At 40.4% G+C, this 19,090-nt stretch overlaps 2 protein-coding genes across 14 annotated transcripts in view; one reads left to right on the forward strand and one right to left on the reverse strand.

Annotated features, from left to right (window-relative positions):
* The first annotated feature begins 883 nt into the window (after nucleotides 1-883).
* klf9 (Kruppel like factor 9) overlaps nucleotides 884-19,090 on the forward strand; it is a 105,190-nt gene continuing 86,983 nt past the window's right edge. For 4 of the 10 annotated variants that reach the window (XM_063049046.1, XM_063049047.1, XM_063049044.1 and 1 more), the window contains exons 1-4: nucleotides 884-2,410; nucleotides 6,237-6,326; nucleotides 8,295-8,360; nucleotides 12,234-12,337. In XM_063049046.1, coding sequence (XP_062905116.1) covers nucleotides 2,023-2,410; nucleotides 6,237-6,326; nucleotides 8,295-8,360; nucleotides 12,234-12,313 — 624 coding nt within the window. In that variant the 5' untranslated portion in view covers nucleotides 884-2,022 and the 3' untranslated portion in view covers nucleotides 12,314-12,337. Of the gene's footprint in view, nucleotides 2,411-6,236; nucleotides 11,568-12,233; nucleotides 13,980-19,090 lie in introns of those variants that run through there. The other 6 variants (XM_063049051.1, XM_063049052.1, XM_063049043.1 and 3 more) reach the window with 5 other exon arrangements.
* smc5 (structural maintenance of chromosomes 5) overlaps nucleotides 14,559-19,090 on the reverse strand; it is a 69,371-nt gene continuing 64,839 nt past the window's right edge. For all 4 annotated transcript variants that reach the window (XM_063049036.1, XM_063049039.1, XM_063049038.1 and 1 more), the window contains 2 exons: nucleotides 17,981-18,076; nucleotides 14,559-17,126 (listed from right to left, as the gene is read on the reverse strand). In XM_063049036.1, the coding sequence (XP_062905106.1) occupies nucleotides 16,992-17,126; nucleotides 17,981-18,076 (231 nt within the window). In that variant the 3' untranslated portion in view covers nucleotides 14,559-16,991. The remainder of the gene's footprint in view (nucleotides 17,127-17,980; nucleotides 18,077-19,090) is intronic.

The raw sequence follows: 19,090 nt of genomic DNA on the forward strand, positions 1-19,090 counted from the left end.
CTGCTGTGTTGAACAAAGACCTTTGTATCACCAGCTTCATGTCTCTCTGGTGACTTTACTCAGTCACAACACACCCCACATCACTCATGTCTGGCTAATGTATAAACTTACAAATGGACAGATTCTTGGGAGATGTAGGGCTGGGGGGCTACATATTTCCGACTTGCAAATGGCCTGGGTTAGGAATAGTTACAAAAATAGAAACACGCTGTACAGGGGGAGAAACTGCATAATGCTTTACACAAGACTCCTCCCTCCCTGCTTTGATACTGCCTCCTATTCTATGGCGCCCCCTACTTTACCCTAGGTTCTGGTGACAACTCTCACTCATGGCCTGTTCTTGCTCCTATATCTAATATTCTTCCTGGGCAGAAAAGTGGTGCCCTAAGGGCAGGAAAGGTTTCGGCCTGAAACATTGATTATACTCTTTTCCATACATGCTGCCTGATCTGCTGAGTTCCTCCATCTTTTTGTGAGTGTTGCTCGGATTTCCAGCACCTGCAGATTTTCTCTTGTTTAAGTACAGAAGGTGAGATCTTATGTTATAGCTATGCAAGATGTTGGTGAGGCCACCTTTTGAAAATCGTGTTAAATTTTGGTTGCTCTGCTATAGGAAAGATAGCATTAAGTTGGAAAGTGTGTAGATGATGGACTGAGTTATAGAAGGAGGTTGAGAAGACCGGAGTTATTTCATTGGAGCATATGAGAATGAAGTCTTATAGATCTTATAAATCTTATAGAGGTATATAAAATTATAGGGGCATCAGACGGGTGAATCTGCAGTCTTTTTTCCAGGAAATAAGAAAACAAGGGCATGGATTGTCGGTGAGAGGGGGAAACTTTTCACCCAGAAAGTGGTCAATATATGGAATAAGCTGCCAGAGGAAGCGGTTGAGACAGGTACATTAACAACATTCAAAAGGTACTTGGACAGATACGTAACAGGAAAGGTTTAGAGGCGTAACTGTAGGCAATGGGACTAGATGGGAACCTTGGTTGACCTGGATCAGCTGGGCCTGATTCTCTATGAGTTGTTCTGAGTTTTCAAAGCAGTATTGATTGGGTAGGTGACCTAAAGGGGTTTCTCCAATCAAACAATAAAAGTTGGGAATGACTAGGGAAGGGATTTCAAAAACTGGGACCCAGATAGCTTATGACATGGCCAAGAACATTAAAATGGAACTGGACAATGCACAACATGGAGGTGCGGTGAAATCCAACTGGGAGAAACGAGGGAGTGTGTCAAAACATTTGAAAACAACAGTAACGATTTTAAAATAAACGTTTTGCTGGATGTAGTGAGACAAAAACAAATTTTCTTAAATACTAAGATGAGCATTCCCCCTTTAAAGCCCGAACCCAGACACGATTGGTCGTGGGAATCCATCTGCTTGACATTAAAGGTCAAGTCACTCTGTCAAAATATGAACAGATAGGGTGGGCAACTAACTCTCGGTGTTGGAATGTCTGTGAATGAAACTCATTGGGTCCAATCAAGAGAGACGTACATTATGACGCGTCGGGGGTAGGGCGGAGGCAGGAATCCGGGTTGTGGTTACATTGTGAAATTGTTACACATCGTGGATTTGGTGTGGGGGAGTTCGCTGGTCTAAATCTGATCTAAGGTTGATCTAATATTCATCTGCAATACAAGCAAATCTGCAACTCGGCAAAATAAAATCAATCGTGATTTGTACCGGTAATCAATCAGTTATCGATAGCTGTTTGAATGGGAAAAGGGAATAACAAATTATATCGAATTTGCAATTCTCCCTTTCATCCTCAAAGGCCAGTTTGCAACAAGTCAAGCGGTGCAAAGCAAAAGTAAACTGGAAGCTTTGAAGTTGAGATAAATTTCATTATGATCTGATCGTTTAAAAACAATTGTGCAACAGTTCCATTCTACGTGTTAGCCGGGTTATACAGAAAACAGCCCAGAAAAGAGTAGACTTCGTCCTTTAAAGCGTGATTTAAAATAAAACGAAAAGAGGGATTTGCAAGATTCTGACAACTCTGAGAGTGATGTCTGCAATAGCTTACATCGAGTACCTTGCCGCCGAGTGCCTAGTTTCTATTTCCAGCCGCCCTGTGGTGCACCAGTCTCCCGGGCAGGGCTTGGCCGAAGAGGAGACGAGGGGAAACCGGGAGGGTTGCGGTTCCCTCCTGAACATAGCCACAGTCCTGGCCGACCTAAGCAAATTCAATTCGCATTCACAGGTGGGATCCAGTCACGATCCCTGTGACCGAACGCAGCGCCAAGAGGCGGACTTCACGCCCGCAATTCCGCTGCGTGGCGCACCGGGGAAAGTGAAAAGTCCCTCCAGCCAACGACACCAGTGCCCGTACACTGGTTGCGCCAAGATCTACGGGAAGTCTTCTCACTTGAAGGCGCACCTGAGAACGCACACAGGTTGGTCTATTTTTATGCCTTGCTTTGCGTTACAGCCTTTGCAGTTCGTTCCATGGCCTGAGTTGAAATTTAAAAAACATCGGATTGACTGCCGTGATAGATAACAGTATTTCTCTCAGTCAGGCTTAGAATAGTCGATGAAGACGGAGTCCCAGCTGTTGCTTAATCAAGATGTAGGATGCTATGAAATTCATTGCTGGCGTGAAGCTCAGAGTGACGCACAGAAGTGACGACCAATTTTATCTTAAATATAGCATAAGAAGGAAAGCAGACTCCTGAAATGGTTAGGAACAATATGCTAGAGGAACTCAGCGTACTGAACAGCATCTGTGGGAGGAAAGAAAAAGTCAAGTTATCAAGTCTCAACCTTGACTGAGAATGGAAGTAAGAGGGCCGTAAAAAGAAGGGAAGGGAATGGTAAGAGGAGTTCGAGCTGATTGGTGGACCGAGAAGTGTCCTGAACATTTTATCTAGTTACACTCTTCCCCCACCCCATCTTTTCCCAGTGAAACGCAGCAAAATGATTTTTAGTATTTAGTTTTTAATATTTATGGAATTCCCTTCGGACAGAGAATTGAACACAGAAATGTGAACTGGGCTCTCGGTGCAGTACTGGGGGAGTGCTGCACAGTTACAGACCTGCATATAGCATTAGACATTAAACAGATGCCCTTCTGTAACTGAGCTGAAGGTAAAAAGATCTCATTGAAATAGCCTCAATATCCCTCTGTCAGCTTTACTAAAACAGATTATCTGGTCATCACTTCACTGCTGTTGGTAGGAACTTGCTGTATGCAAATTGACTGCCATGCTTTCAAAAGTACAACACTCCATTGGCTATAAAGTGGTTTGAAATGTCCCATGGTTAGAAATGATACTTTAAAAAGCATGCCAGTACTGTATTTCAAAAGCTTTTTTTTCATCTGCCATCTGTTTCTTTTGTTCATTCAATTAAACTGTCTCCTTATCTATTTTATGTAACTTAAAAAAGGTACAGCATGCAAACCCTGATATTATTCCAAACTAAGTGGTGGATAACTGTGTGACAAAAAACAAAGTTGTTAAGAACCCTCAGCAGGTCAGGAAGCATCTGTGGAAAGAGAAACAGTCAACAATCAATGTTTGAGGCCCTTCAAAATTGGGAAAAAAATACAGCAGAGTCATCAGGTAAGAGAGAACAGAAACAAGACATTTGGCCCAACTTGTCCAAGCGAGTCAAGATGCACATCTAAGCTAGTGCCATTTGCCTACGTTTGGTCCATATCCCAAACCTTTCGTACATCTGTCCAAGTGCCTTTAAATGTTGACATTTGTGGTTTTCAGTCAGTGCTAACCTTGAAGGAAAACTGTGTAGTGGTTTGGGAATGTCCAGATGTGGGATGGTTCTGGGCAAATCTATTAGTTGTAGAAGTGGATGTCACACTCAACTTGATAGTTACTTGAGTGATTGAAGAGCTTGTGACATATACCTTGGATTTAGGGAATTACAGGGGACTGCAGATGCTGGAACCACTTCAGATGAAGGGTCTTGACTGTCCATTTCTCTCTACAGATGCTGCCTGACCTGCTCAGTTTCTCCAGCTTCTTGTTTGTAACTTTATATAGCTAGGGTCTGAGATCAGTGATGGATCCTTTCAACAAACTCCATGCATTTCTACGTATCAGTTAATTGAGCTCCAGAACAGTGCTACAGAGGGCTAAATGCTGACTATGCTTTGGTTCACTTGCTCTTATTTAGTTTGGTGCCAGACTTTGTCTGATGATGTATCTGTGAAGACATTTTAAAACACTATACAAATGCAGTTGAAATCCTAACTATCTAGACTCATTGCACCTTTGGAGTTATGGACAAGTGGAAGATGTACAAGCCATCTCTTGAGAAATGCAGACATCTTTTGCTGAGAGATGGCTCCCATAATACATTCTGCAGGCACCACCTTTGATCAATTCTGCATTCTTTGTTGTCCAGAAGAATAAGGGGTTGTGAAACATATATTGAAGCATAAGATCCGAAGGGGCAAGAGTAGATCTTGAATTGTTTCCATTGATCAAACAAGGAGACAGAGTTGAAAGATAAGGAGAAAATCATTTAAAACTGAGGTGTGTAAGGGACATCATCTCACAGAAGAGTGATTAATTGGAACTCTGTGCCAGAGGGTTGTGAAGGCCAGACAACCAAAGGAATTTAATGAAGATGTATATGTATATTTTTGAAAGATAAGGGAATCGAAGGCCATGTGGAACTGAAAGAGGAGTTGAGGCCTTTGGTAAATTTAACATGACCATATTCAATGGCAGGAAAGGCCTGTGAGGGTAAGTGGTCTATTCCTGCTTCTTGTGATGGAAGAAGAGGATGCTTGAAGGTCAAGACCACAGATTTGGCACAACATTCACAGACTACTGAGTAGTTGTGATCCCTGATCACCTACATGTTTGTGATATCTAGATAAACTTCAGCAGGTATCTCAACACTATGTAGTGTCTCTGCATTGGAATTCTCCTGGGCGAATATCCTCAGTTATTGAAGCATTAGTTACATTCAGTCAGTTTCCTTGGATGTTTCCCGCTGATTTTTATCCCTGAAACCAGTCTCCCGAAACAGACACTCTTCTGAGAGCTGTCACAGAGCGCGAGTAATGGGCACACAAAGGAAAAGAGTCAAGAATGTTCTCAAAGGCTCCTTGAAAAAACAATGCAACGTTCCTATTGACTGTTGGGAATCTTCAGCCTATGACTTTTCACAGTGGAGAAAGAGCAGTCAGAATGGTGTTGCAAGTCTTGACTCAAGCTCAATGTTTCAAAGTCAAACTTATTGTCATACACACAAGTACACGTATGCACTGGGGCAATGAAAAAAAACTTACTTGCAGGAACAGGCACATAGCGTCATATATGCATTATTTACTAAAGACAAGCAAATTATACAAAAAAAATTACAAGAAAGAACAGAACAAAGAAAAACAAAGTCCATTGAAGTGCAAAGTAGTCATAGTGATGCTTTCCTAATGTAGTGATTAGGATTGTGTAGGCTGTTGAACAATTGAATGGCTGAAGGGAAGTACCTAGCTATTTTGAACCTGGTGAAGTAGGACTTTTGGCTTCTCTACCTCCTGCCCAATGGTAGCTGCAAAATGATGGCATTGCTCAGATGGTGGATAGATGTTCCCTTCTTAAGGCATACATAATGATTTGAGTCCATGCATTAGGAATGTACAGAAGTCTTGGATAAAGGAACACACTTCACAAATTATCTATTTGCCCCATCGGTCCTGCACCATCTATGGTGTATCTCCCATACACTTCATCAACCACTTTAGACCCCCCAGAACCAGGAAACATCTCATCTTCAAGTATGAGGAAATGCCTAAAAAGAGAAGATGAAGCATAAAAAATGGATAGGTTGCTACAGTCAAAAACTCTTGCAAGTCAAAAATAGTGCTATTGCAACAGTTACCAAGGTACTTCACAAGAACATTGTCAAGTAACATTTAACACTTGATTAATATTTAATATCCCATAAAGTGACATTGGGAGAGATGGTCAAAAGTTAGTTCCAAGATGTAGGTATTAACATGTGTCTTAAAGGTGGAGAGGTAGAGAGTGAATATAAGTTTCTGGAGCCTTCGTTGAAGGGCCAGTCACCAATACTTACTGAGTTCCAAGAACTTAGGGCAATGTAGACCAGCTCTGTGAATACAAGACACTCAAGCTAAAACTACTGAACCAAGGTGGGTAGCTAAAGGCAGTTTGAACTGGGAGTTTCAATGAGAAGTGAGATATCATGATGTTGACAATGTCATTAAAATGTTCTCTTTGACTTTTACAGGAGAGAGACCCTTTCCTTGTACTTGGTCTGGGTGCTGTAAAAAGTTTTCCCGTTCTGATGAGCTAACGAGACACTTCAGAACTCACACAGGTGAGAAGAAGTTCAAGTGCCCCTTGTGTGAGAAATGTTTCATGAGGAGTGACCATTTGAGCAAGCATGCCAAGCGGCACCCAAACTTCCAGTCCAGCATGCTACAGAAGGCAGGGAGGACAGCGGTCTCCTCTCTGCCCTCAGGCCTCGAACCAGCCAGGTAGACGCACAACCACCCACATAGAAACAAGCTGCTGAAGCCTCTCCAACGTCCATCTGCCCACTTGCTCTCCTGCTACTGATTTTTAAAGAAATGGTTATGACATTTGCATTCTGCATCTTGCTGCTGTGGTGTTCAGATTTCTGGAGCAATTTCTCTTTGGGATCTATGCTTGCTAGCAAAAAAAAATTGGCTGGCAAATTAATACTTCTTCGAGACATGGAACAGCATTTCTCTGTAATTGATTTCCACAACTTTAGTATCTTCTGAGTGAAGTTTTAAATGGTCTTCCACGTGCACTGTTCTACTCTGGTACTATTAGCTGGTGTGAAGATTTACTGTACACACTTACTGGGACAGCATGTCACCTGAGCTGAGAGACACTTTCAGCATGCTTTCTTCGAGCTAAAGAAAACCACTATTAATTCTTCTGTTTCCCCATCAACCATGGCAGAACTATCTTAAAAGAGGGAAATAGGCAAATCACAGGCAGAATACTGCAGTAGGTCTCAGGCCAGTGACTTTGCAATTCATCTGTCTAACTGGGAGCAGATTGTGGTTGAAGGGGAAGAAAATAACTTAAATTTCTGCAGCATTGGAAACCATCGTTGATCTAATTGTCCCCTTTAAACTATTCCAGATACACGCTAATGTTTGTGAATTTAGGAAAGAGGAGAAAAAATGACCTTAAAATTCTGCAATGCATTGGAAAACTTTTTTTGGAAAGTTACCAGAAAAATCTACCTCTGTTTTAGTTTCCACAGTATGCCTTGTCAATCATTGTACCATATGGTACCTATCTCTGAGTGTGAATATATAGGGAACAATCTGTACCCTGTTGCCTGAGCTAGCTTTTATATTATATTTTGTTTTCTTGTCATCAACATGCAATTTGTACTTGTTGACTGAAACTGAGTCAAATTTCAAAACAAAATTCAGCTTTTGAAAATGAGGACTTCTTAGTAATGGATAAGTAAGTATCCATTGAGTAAGGAGACAAAAGTGAGAGAACTAAGAAAACTGAAGGATGGATGACAGCTTTAACATGACAGTCATATAATGAAACTGCACTGTGCTTCAGCGCTGGTACATCTGTATCAATACTGTAAAAAAAAGATGAGTAGAGATCTATTTCAGTCCAGCTTTTTAGCTGAAAGTCTTTTCAAATCATTTTAAGGGCACACCTTTCTGAATCATATGCTCTAAATTTTGCAGGCTATCTGACATCCTGTGTAGGATGAGTAGAAATTTCATCAACTGAGTAAAGGCAAGACCAAACCTACTTTCATTATTCTTTGTGATAGCTCTGTTCCCTAACTACTAATGACTTTGTCATCCTGGGAAGTGTCCTAAACCTGAACCAGGTGGTGAATGATCTTGGGGCATTGTTTGACACCATGGTGTACTTCTGAGCACATGTAGAAATAATGAATAATCTGCATCATCACTAAGATTAATGCTTTAACATTGTCTGTTCCCACCCCTGGTTCCTCCTATCATTGAAACTCTCATCCATTTATTTGTGTCCACTACACTATATCAGATGTGAGGTCGCATACTCCAAAGTCCTCAGTTCTGTAAACTTGCTCAAAAAAAATCTGCTTCCTTTGTCCAAATATGCACTAAGGCCATTTACAATCCACACCACCCCCAAATATGTTATGGTTTTTGCTTTGGCAACCTCTGGAATCAGCACTGACCTTGCAACCTCCTGGGATCCCTTGCATATCCTAAGAATTAATCCCCTCACATTTGACAACCGTACTTTCAGCTGCCTAGGCTAAACCTGTTTCTGTCCTCCTTTTAAGGTACGTACTCACTTTGGAAAGGCAATCAAAAATCTTATGGTACTCTAGGACATATTACTATTAAAGGTACCCTATTAATGATTATTTTGCTTTACTGAAAATTGATATCTAAAATGTATAAATCAAAATACCTTTTTTTTTAAAGCAGGCAACAGTTGTTGTTCTGTAGAACATTTAATCGCTTGCCATATAATGCATCATACTGCAAATCCGAATACAGCTCCAACTTGGAACTGAGTTGTAGTAACCCTTTGCAAGTCAACTGCTGCTGTCTACTTCATCTCCACAGAAAGTTTGTGCATATGAAGGTGACTTGCATTTATGTAATGTCATTCATACCTGATGGTATTTTATTACCAAAGATGTATTTTTTCCCCAAAGAGTAGTGACTGTAGGATCAATGCCAAGCTCAATCACCTCATTGGGGGCAAGTCAAAACTAAGTTTTGGTATTAGTTTAAAAGTGAGCAATGGGTACCAATTCATAGCTACCTTAATAAAAGATTTGATATATTTCATCATCCTACAATTTCAATTATAGCAATGCTAGAGATGGGAGCTGTTAAGTTCTAAATGCTCAGTTGGAGTTGAGAAGGTTAATGGTTTATTCAATAGAAGTTTCCAAAACAAAAAAAGATTGAGTAAACAAGAAAAATCTATTCCTTTGTGTGAGGGTCAGTAATCCAAGGCCAGAGATTTAATATGTTAAGCAAAAAGTTAAGATTGGAATTCTGACCACAAGATCTGGAGCACCCTGTCCAAATGGCACTAGATGCAGATTCAGTGGTAACAGACAAAAAGCAAGAATAGAGAAATAGTTGAAAATAAATATTAATGAGGAAAGGTCGAGTAAACTAGAGTATTTCTTTTTGGATTGAGAAAAGATCAGAGGTGACTTGATAGAGTTGTATAAGATGATAAAGAGGCTTAGGTAGAGGGGACAGCCAGCAACATTTTCCTAGGCCAATATGAGCAGGCATAATTTTAAGGTGATTGGAGGTAAGTACAGCAGGGATGATCCAAGGTACTTCATTTTTTTTACAGAGTGGTAAGTGTGTGGAATGTACTGCCAGGGGTCATGGTAGAGGCTGATAATTCAGGGCATTCAAAAGACTTAAGCACAGGGATGGGAAAAAAAATGAAGGGCTATGTGGGAGGGAATGGTTAGATTGATCTTAGAGTAGGTTATAGGGTCAGCACAACATCGTGGGATGAAGGGTCTGTATTGTCCTGTAATGTTTATGTTCTATGTGGAATCTGTTGTGTTAACAGGAGTGGAACTAATTGGAGAATTCTTTCACAGAGTTCACATGCACTAAGCCACCTGTTCTACTCATTTATCTTTAATCCAATTTAAAAGAAAATTTTGATTGTTTTTATTTATTAAATTCATTTTTTCATGCTTTGGCTGACAGACATGACCAGGATGCATTCTCCCGCTCTAATTGAACTAAGTAGCTGTGAGGTCATTTCTGAGTCAAATACCTTGGTGGGTCTAGCATCAAATAAAAACTAGACCCTGTAAAGGTGGCAAATACCCTTCCCTGAAGGACAATGTGAACCAGATGGATTTTAACAACCCAGTCACTTTGTAACCTTTATTAGGGGAGAACCAGTGGATGTGGTATATTTGGATTTTCAAAAGGCTTTTGACAAGGTCCCACACAGGAGATTAGTGTGCAAACTTAAAGCACACGGTATTGGGGGTAAGGTATTGGTGTGGGTGGAGAATTGGTTAGCAGACAGGAAGCAAAGAGTGGGAATAAACGGGACCTTTTCAGAATGGCAGGCGGTGACTAGTGGGGTACCGCAAGGCTCAGTGCTGGGACCCCAGTTGTTTACAATATATATTAATGACTTGGATGAGGGAATTAAATGCAGCATCTCCAAGTTTGCGGATGACACGAAGCTGGGTGGCAGTGTTAGCAGTGAGGAGGATGCTAAGAGGATGCAGGCTGACTTGGATAGGTTGGGTGAGTGGGCAAACTCATGGCAGATGCAATTTAATGTGGATAAATGTGAAGTTATCCACTTTGGTGGCAAAAATAGGAAAACAGATTATTATCTGAATGGTGGCCGATTAGGAAAAGGGGAGGTGCAACGAGACCTGGGTGTCATTATACACCAGTCATTGAAAGTGGGCATGCAGGTACAGCAGGCGGTGAAAAAGGCGAACGGTATGCTGGCATTTATAGCGAGAGGATTCGAGTACAGGAGCAGGGAGGTACTACTGCAGTCGTACAAGGCCTTGGTGAGACCACACCTGGAGTATTGTGTGCAGTTTTGGTCCCCTAATCTGAGGAAAGACATCTTTGCCATAGAGGGAGTACAAAGAAGGTTCACCAGATTGATTCCTGGGATGGCAGGTCTTTCATATGAAGAAAGACTGGATGAACTGGGCTTGTACTCGTTGGAATTTAGAAGATTGAGGGGGGATCTGATTGAAACGTATAAGATCCTAAAGGGATTGGACAGGCTAGATGCGGGAAGATTGTTCCCGATGTTGGGGAGGTCTGGAACGAGGGGTCACAGTTTGAGGATAGAGGGGAAGCCTTTTAGGACCGAGGTTAGGAAAAACTTCTTCACACAGAGAGTGGTGAATCTGTGGAATTCTCTGCCACAGCAAACTGTTGAGGCCAGTTCATTAGCTATGTTTAAAAGGAAGTTAGATATGGCCCTTGTGGCTACAGGGGTCGGGGGGTATGGAGGGAAGGCTGGGTTCTGAGTTGGATGATCAGCCATGATCATAATAAATGGCGGTGCAGGCTCGAAGGGCCGAATGGCCTACTCCTGCACCTATTTTCTATGTTTCTATGTTTCTATTAATGACTTTTTAAATTAAAATGCCATATTATTAAACTAAATTTAAATTCCAGAGCAGCTGTGGTGGGAATGGAATTATAATCTAGATAAAGTTAAAACATCATTTTGCATGATTGCTGGTTTTGCCACACCTCCTGCTATCAACATTCTGTGGCTACATACTTGGAAATAATTTAGGTTGCAAATATGGTGCAAGCTAAATGTGACTTAAATAATATGCTTATATATTCTTGCAGGCACATATTTAAATTAAAAGCAATGTTATTAAATTAGAGTTGGTCTAAGGCATAGCTCTACAGCAGGTAGGAGTTAGGGTTGAAGTCTTAATGTGGTCTAATCGGAAATTGTCTGTAGAATAAACTGCTGGAGGAACTCAGTGGGCTGAATAGTATCTGTGGTTGAGGGGGGTGGGGTCTGTGAGAAACGATGACACTTTTGGTCAACATCCTGTATCACGGCTGTAAGTAGAGGGGGGGGAGACAACCAGTATTAAGGGGGGGGTGAGATGAGGACTGGTGGTTGACAGGTGGATTGAGGAAAGGTCACAGATGATGGGCAGAAGCTGCCAAGTGTGGGGCAGGAAGGGTGAAGTAGCAGGTGGTGGAGGAGAGGTGAATGTGGAAACAGATGCTGTAGGCGTGAAAAGCAGGACATAAAGGCTACAAATGCTAGAATCTTAAGCAGTGATAATGAGAAGATAGAAATTCCTCTGATCCATTGTATATCAATTCTCTTGAATACCCCAAAGTCTGATCTTATATCAGATTTGTTGGCCTCAACACCTCTCCTTTCATCGTGTTTTGCACCCAATGTTTTGTCATTCTTCCACATATAAAGCACTAGATAAAGAAAAAACTACTGCTTCTAGTAGCATTTCTCAGAGCAAGGGTCATGCCCTAAAATTACACTTTTCAAGCCATGAATCTAAGAAACACCACTTAATATCAATTGTAATGAAAATATAAGAGCCAAATGCTCTCAGCAGCAACTATAAAGGAAGAAATGCAGTTAACATTTAAACAACTTAATTGTCAATCTAAATCTTTATCAGTTAATCCCTTGGAAGATACTGTTTGGTCCGTTATGCATTTCTGGCATTTTCATTTTTTTATTTCAGAGGAACAACATCAATACTTTGCTATTGACCTGAAACTTAAAAAAGTTGTATGGTTGGGAGTGGAATTTGAATTTTCGTAACTGAGATTGGTTACTGATTGACAGGTAGGAAATGTTATGATCTGAATATGGAACAGTACTGCATAGGTACAGGCCCTTTAGTCCCATTCTGTCTGTGCTGACCATGAAGCCAATCCGCCTGCCTGTAAATGGTCCACCTCCCTCCATTATCTTCCTGTTCATGTGCCTATCTAAATGCCATTCATTATCTTTAGAAATAAAATGAGTCACAGGTTAGCCATACTACACGTGAGAAACTTGTATTTAAATGACCAAACCGCCTTTGACCACAGGCTTTAACTAGGCACAGGGCCAACATCAGGTTCATATACACTGCCTGGGTGAAATGCGGCATGGTGTATGGGCTTCCATAAATGCAATGTGCAGAAGGGCTCATCTATTTTGTGCCAACCTTGACACCGACACAGACTGCTCAGGCTTCACAGAGTAAGGACATTGCTTGCCCAAAAACAGCATCTCATTTTAGGTGCCTCTCCCACAAAATCAGTGGCAGTAATTTTTGATTTCAGTGATTTTTAAAAATGAATTAGTAATCTGAATCTCTCATTTAAAAAAATTCATGAATATGAAATTGCTCAAAGCTTTTAAATGATCCTTCATTGTAATTGTACAAGAATTTTTCTGAAATCAGATTTTAACAAGCATCAAACAGCCAAGAATAGCGCAAATAGCTTCCTTCTGGTACTAGCCAGCCCCCTGACTCTCAATTAGACTCAAAATAACAACTCAGTTCAATTTCTATTTGGCAAATATAAACCTTTCACTGAATTAAAAAGTTGGATATCCCATCATTTATATAAAGTATATAACTTAACATAGCACAGAAAAAACTCTCTGGCAATAGATTGCATTGTTCCATCCCTTGTAGCTACTGTCCTACACTAGACAGTGCTCATACTAAATATACTTAAAACAGGCTCTACTATCTAACAGTAGACTGCAAACCAATGAGTACATGAACAAGCATCTGTCCGTCATTGTAACCTATCAGTCTCCCAGAACAAAGCCAATAAGAAATCTCCACTGTCCTTATTGGAGTAGCAACATCATTTTCATATTTCTTTGTTACAAAGGTGGTCATTGAGCCCACTCTGTATATGCTATGTCTATTAGCAATCTCACCCCCCACCAAATTTTACTGTAATTTATTCTTCCCACATTCCCATCAATTATCACCATACTCTACAACTTACCTGTACAGTAGCAGGAAAGGCCAGTTAAACTACTATAACTGAAGCAGAGTCTGCATGTTTCAGAGATGGCTATTTAGTTTCATTAAGGAGACTGGCAATCCCCCCCCCCCCACAGTGAATACAAACTCTTCTTTAATGAACAAAAATTTTTAAATAATATTCCACTCTTTAATTCAGCATTTAATTGTCCATAAATACTATTAGTGAGAATGTATAATTTTGCTTTAATGTGCCATGAATAATATCTCTTCACTGGTATAGACATACAGCTTGTACTATATCTTGATATGAAAGCAAATTTTGGCATCTGCCTTTTGGAAAATATAGAAACAAGCCTTGCTGCTGTGCTGATAGAAATGCTGTCAGTAGTTAGCTTTCTGCTTTTCATACAAAAGCTTTACAAGATTGGGTCAACAACAGGAATTCTGCAGATGCAGGAAATTCAAGCAACACACATCAAAGTTGCTGGTGAATGCAGCAGGCCAGGCAGCATCTCTAGGAAGAGGTGCAGTCGACGTTTCAGGCCGAGACCCTTCGTCAGGACTAACTGAAGGAAGAGTGAGTAAGGGATTTGAAAGTTGGAGGGGGAGGGGGAGATCCAAAATGATAGGAGAAGACAGGAGCGAGAGGGATGGAGCCAAGAGCTGGACAGGTGATAGGCAAAAGGCATACGAGAGGATCATGGGACAGGAGGTCCGGGAAGAAAGATGGGGGGGGGGGAACCCAGAGGATGGGCAAGGGGCATATTCAGAGGGACAGAGGGAGAAAAAGGAGAGTGAGAGAAAGAAAGAATGCGTGGAATATAAGGTGTTGTTCCTCCAACCTGAGTGTGGCACCTTATATTCCGTCTGGGTAGCCTCCAACCTGATGGCGTGAACATCGACTTCTCTAGCTTCCGCTGGTGCCCCACCTCCCCTTCGTACCCCATCTGTTACTTATTTTTATGCACACATTCTTTCTGTCTTCTCCTATCATTTTGGATCTCCCCATCCAACTTTCAAATCCCTTACTCACTCTTCCTTCAGTTAGTCCTGACGAAGGGTCTCGGCCTGAAACGTCGACTGCACCTCTTCCTAGAGATGCTGCCTGGCCTGCTGCGTTCACCAGCAACTTTGATGTGTGTTACAAGATTGGGTCAGCCTATCTCATACTTTGTTTATTGATATTCATTTGTTCTGCCATTATACTGCTCATGTTCAAAAGGTTTACTCAATGGTATTGTCCCCCCTTCAAGCAGCAGCTTGTTTCCTCACCAGCATCAATCAGGTCCAGAATCCTGTAATCTCACTGCCTATTTAACCAGCCTGCAAACCACATTAATGCAATCTAGCAGGGAAATAGCTACTAGATTCCTATTAGCCATATTCAATCTTCCAGAGAGGGCTGTAGTGTATTTGATTTCTAATCACTACAAGCTCTAGCAGATTAGTCCACTGCAGGATTTTAAGTCATGGAATACACGATAAACAATGTTTATTTGTTATTAATCTTAAAACAAGGATTTCTTTTTCACAAAATGATTCCAGTGTTGACTGGACCCTACATATATTGATACATAAAATGATTCAAATGAGCTCAAAAATGACAGACTGTAAAAATAAGTTATTTATTTAACTTCGTACATAGACACATCATTTCAAAGGGTAATTATTTTCTTTTAAAACAAAATAACACAAATAGACATTAGAAATATCAAACAAATGAGTTCTCAAAACAAAGTTCTAACACAAAAGTCTTCAAAAGAAATTTTACAAAAATGCACAAGAGGAAGTAATACCAATTAACAGATATCTCCAAAATCCAATGTGAAGGAATTCAATAATTAAATGTGTCAGTTTCAATGAAGGCGAAAAAAGGGACAGATTCTAGAATCACATCCCAGATCTACCCCTTTCAGGAGTAATTGAAAGTATAAATATGACATTTTATTGGCTTTTCACAAAAGCCATTATTGGATCAAGGCAAGAGTTACAACAAGTACAGGGAGATTGAGAAGAGACAGGCAAGGACTAATAGGCAGACATCTCCGAAACATTATGTTTTCTTTCATTAAAAAGGTGCAGGTTGGTAAGTTACATGATAAAAGTTGTGGACCACATTAATAAAAAAACATTTCCATCAATAGAACACTAAATATTGTGATTTCAATTACTTAGAAAAATAAGGCAAGCATCAAAATTTTAAATAGGTAACTCTTTGAACACCAAACCTTCCCAAATTTGAATTATGTCAACAAACAGATTAAAACCTCTTTTTTTAAAAAACAGTATTATTGAAGACCAAGATGCCAGCCTTGCCCACGGTACTACACCATGGATGAATTAAGGGGTATTTAACGACAACCTTCCAATCAGGTGGTTTCAGGAGCAGACAGGACACTTGACGAGTCTTGTATATAAAAATAATGTACAAGGCACACAATTTAACAAGTTGCCAGTTCAGCACTGGTTAAATCTGCAACAGATTATCCTCCTGACAACCTATTTAAATATACAATCAATGGCCTTCATATTATTCCCTTACTACGTAACAAGAATCTTGACTGGAACATGCAAATTAGTTTTCCTGCAGTGCTCAGGAATTATGTGTACATTACAGTTCATATTTGACAGCAGAACCACTTTTGTCTATACTGCAATGTGGATTAATTTTATTTACTTAAAATAAGTTAGTTTGCTGTTGTACACAGGGAGCTGCTCTGTTACCCAAGAGCATCTTGGCTACTAATTCTCTAACTGGGAGGCACAACTTTGAAACAAAATGCATTTGAAGAAAGTAGATTTTTGCTTTCCTAAGAGGGAATTACCTTATACATCTTCAATCCATACTGATACAAGTGTCACAATAAATTTATCAGTCAATACTGGACACCCAGCAGCATTTTACTGGGAATTTGCTTCATAAAATTCATTGGAGTCACAAACAGGTGCTCATATCCTGGAACATGAACAAGCAATCCTTAAGGGAGTAATTTAACTTTACTGAGAGAAAAACTGGCTCCCATTTTTTTATAACTCTGTACAATAGTCATGTTAGGGTCAAGACAGCCCAGGATCAAATGTAACTACACCAGTGGATGTGCACGTAGCAGTGATGTCTGGCAAAAAGTATACATCAAAGCGTGCAACAGAAGTATTTTGTAATTTCTCTGTTTATGTAACAAGCATTCCACAGTCAAAGAAATAATTCCCAAAACACACACACCCACTCTCCAGGGTCACAATAGATATTAACATTCTGATAACTGCTTACTACTGTCACTCATTTGAAAAACAGCAGACAAGAAAGTACCATCAGGCACAGACAATATGGCATTTAGATTTGCTCAAAATCTCTTCCACCACCCCGTCTCCAAATGCACAAGCAGATTTAAAAACGAAAACTTACTAGTAAATGCATACAGAAAATGGCTCTGAGTTACCAAATGAGGCACCTTGTTTGCCTGCAAACATGATTGATGTGAAAAGGGAAATGTCCACTGTTTCTCAGTTATGCACCTGCACTCTTCGTCGTCGCCTGAGGAAAGCCTTCAGATTCCACTTGCCCGGTGGCAGCATGTGTGGCCCATTGTAAACACACAGAACTGTCATGTTGTCAGCATACGTGAGGTTCTGTAAAAGCTGCAGGAAACCAAAGGGTATGAGTGCAATAAGCAAACAAAGGCAAAGTATTGCAAGAAAAGGTTGAAATGATATTATATTGTTCCCTTTTAATCACACACTTGTTAAGTTCTATCAAATAGCTATTTACTCAACTATCACCATTTTGTTTTGTAATAATCGTTCTGGTTTCAGTGAACGTACATTCAGTGACCATCCGTAAACTAGCGCATTAATGCAAGTATCTAATCAGCCAATCATGTAGCAGCAACTTAATGCATAAAAGCATGCAGACATGATCAAGAGGTTCAGTTGTTGTTCAAAGCAAACATCAAAATGGGGAAGAAATTTGATCCAAGTGACTTTGATTGTGCAACGATTGTTGGTGGTAGACAGGGATAGCTTGAGTATTTCAGAAACTGCTGATCTCCTGGGATTTTCATGTACAAGTGTCTAGAGTTTACAGAGAATGGTGTGAGAAACAAAAAACATCCAGTGAATGGCAGTTTGTGGGTGAAAATAGCTTGTTAATGAGAGAGACCAGAGGAGAATGGCCAGGCTGGCTCATGCTGACAGGAAGGCAACAGTAGCTCAAATAACCACACATTACAACACGACAGAGGAGCATCTCTGAATGCACAAAACATCAAAGCTTGAAGTAGATGGGCTACAGCAGCGGAAGACCACAAAAATACATTTAGTGGCCACTTTATTAGGTACAGAATCAATCTAATAAAGTGGCTACCAAGTTTAAATTAATGCAGTGATTTCATATTCCGCAGTGCAAGATTCTATTACTGATAACTGTATACTATCAAAACTGTACATAAATCTTAAGTAGAACAACTGCATAACTTAAAGTTTAGCCAATGTACCTTGGGCGTAATAAAGAAATACTGAGAGGTGTTTTCCTTGCAAGCAGCGCGCACAACCATTTCAAAAACCCTTCTTTCATTGGTGGGATCCATTCCCTGCAATCATCAAAAGAAAATAAACGTCAGCCCTTCTGCCACATGTATTGCAAAAATTTCCCATGTCAGGATGCTTAATTCATGCAAAGGTGGACAATTACTTTTGAGAATTAAGTGTCCATTGTGACAGCCATTCAGCAGATAAAATCTGTATCACTGCTCCTTTGCAAGAAGGATGATATATGAAGGTAATCTAATCAATAGTATAAAAGAAGATATCAAAAGATATTTCAGATGTATAAAGAGTAAAAGCGAGGCAACAATGGATATTGGACCACTGGCAAATGACACTGGAGAGGTAGTATTAGGGGACAAAAATATGGCAGATGAACTCAATAAGTATTTCGCGTCAATCATCACTGTGGAAGACAGCAGCAGCATGCCAGAAATTTGTAAGTATCGGGGGCAGAAGTAAGTGTAGACTCTAGTACTAAGGAGGTGCTGCTTAGGAAGCTGAAAGGTCTGAAAGTAGGTAAGTCACCTGGACTAGATGGACAACACCGCAGGGTTCTGAAAGAAGGAGCTGAAGAGAGTCAGTGGATGTTGTTAACTTGGAATTTCAAAAGGCCTCTGACAAGTTGCCTCACTTGAGGCTGCATAACAATAGAAGAGCTCATGGTTTTACAGGAAAGATACTAGCGTGGATTGGCCGACTGGCAGGAGGCAAAGAATGGGAGTAAATGGGGTCTTTTCTGGTTGGCTGTTAGTGACTAGTGGTGTTCCACAGGGGTCGATGTTGGGACTGACTGTCAATCTTATATGTCAATTATTTGGATGACGGAATTGATGACTTTGTGGCCAAGTTTGCGGATGATACAAAGATAGGTGGAGGGACAGGTAGTTCTAAGGAAGCAGTAAGTCTGCAGGACCTACAGATTAGAAAAATGGCAAAGGAGTGGCAGATGGAGTACAGTGTAGGGAAGTGTATGGTTATGCACTTTGGTAGGAGGAGTAGAAGTGTATACTATTTTCTATACGGAGAGCGAATTCCTAAATTGGAGATGCAAAGGGACT

The sequence above is a fragment of the Mobula hypostoma genome, chromosome 5 (assembly GCF_963921235.1).
Source record: "Mobula hypostoma chromosome 5, sMobHyp1.1, whole genome shotgun sequence".
Lineage (NCBI taxonomy): Eukaryota > Metazoa > Chordata > Chondrichthyes > Myliobatiformes > Myliobatidae > Mobula > Mobula hypostoma.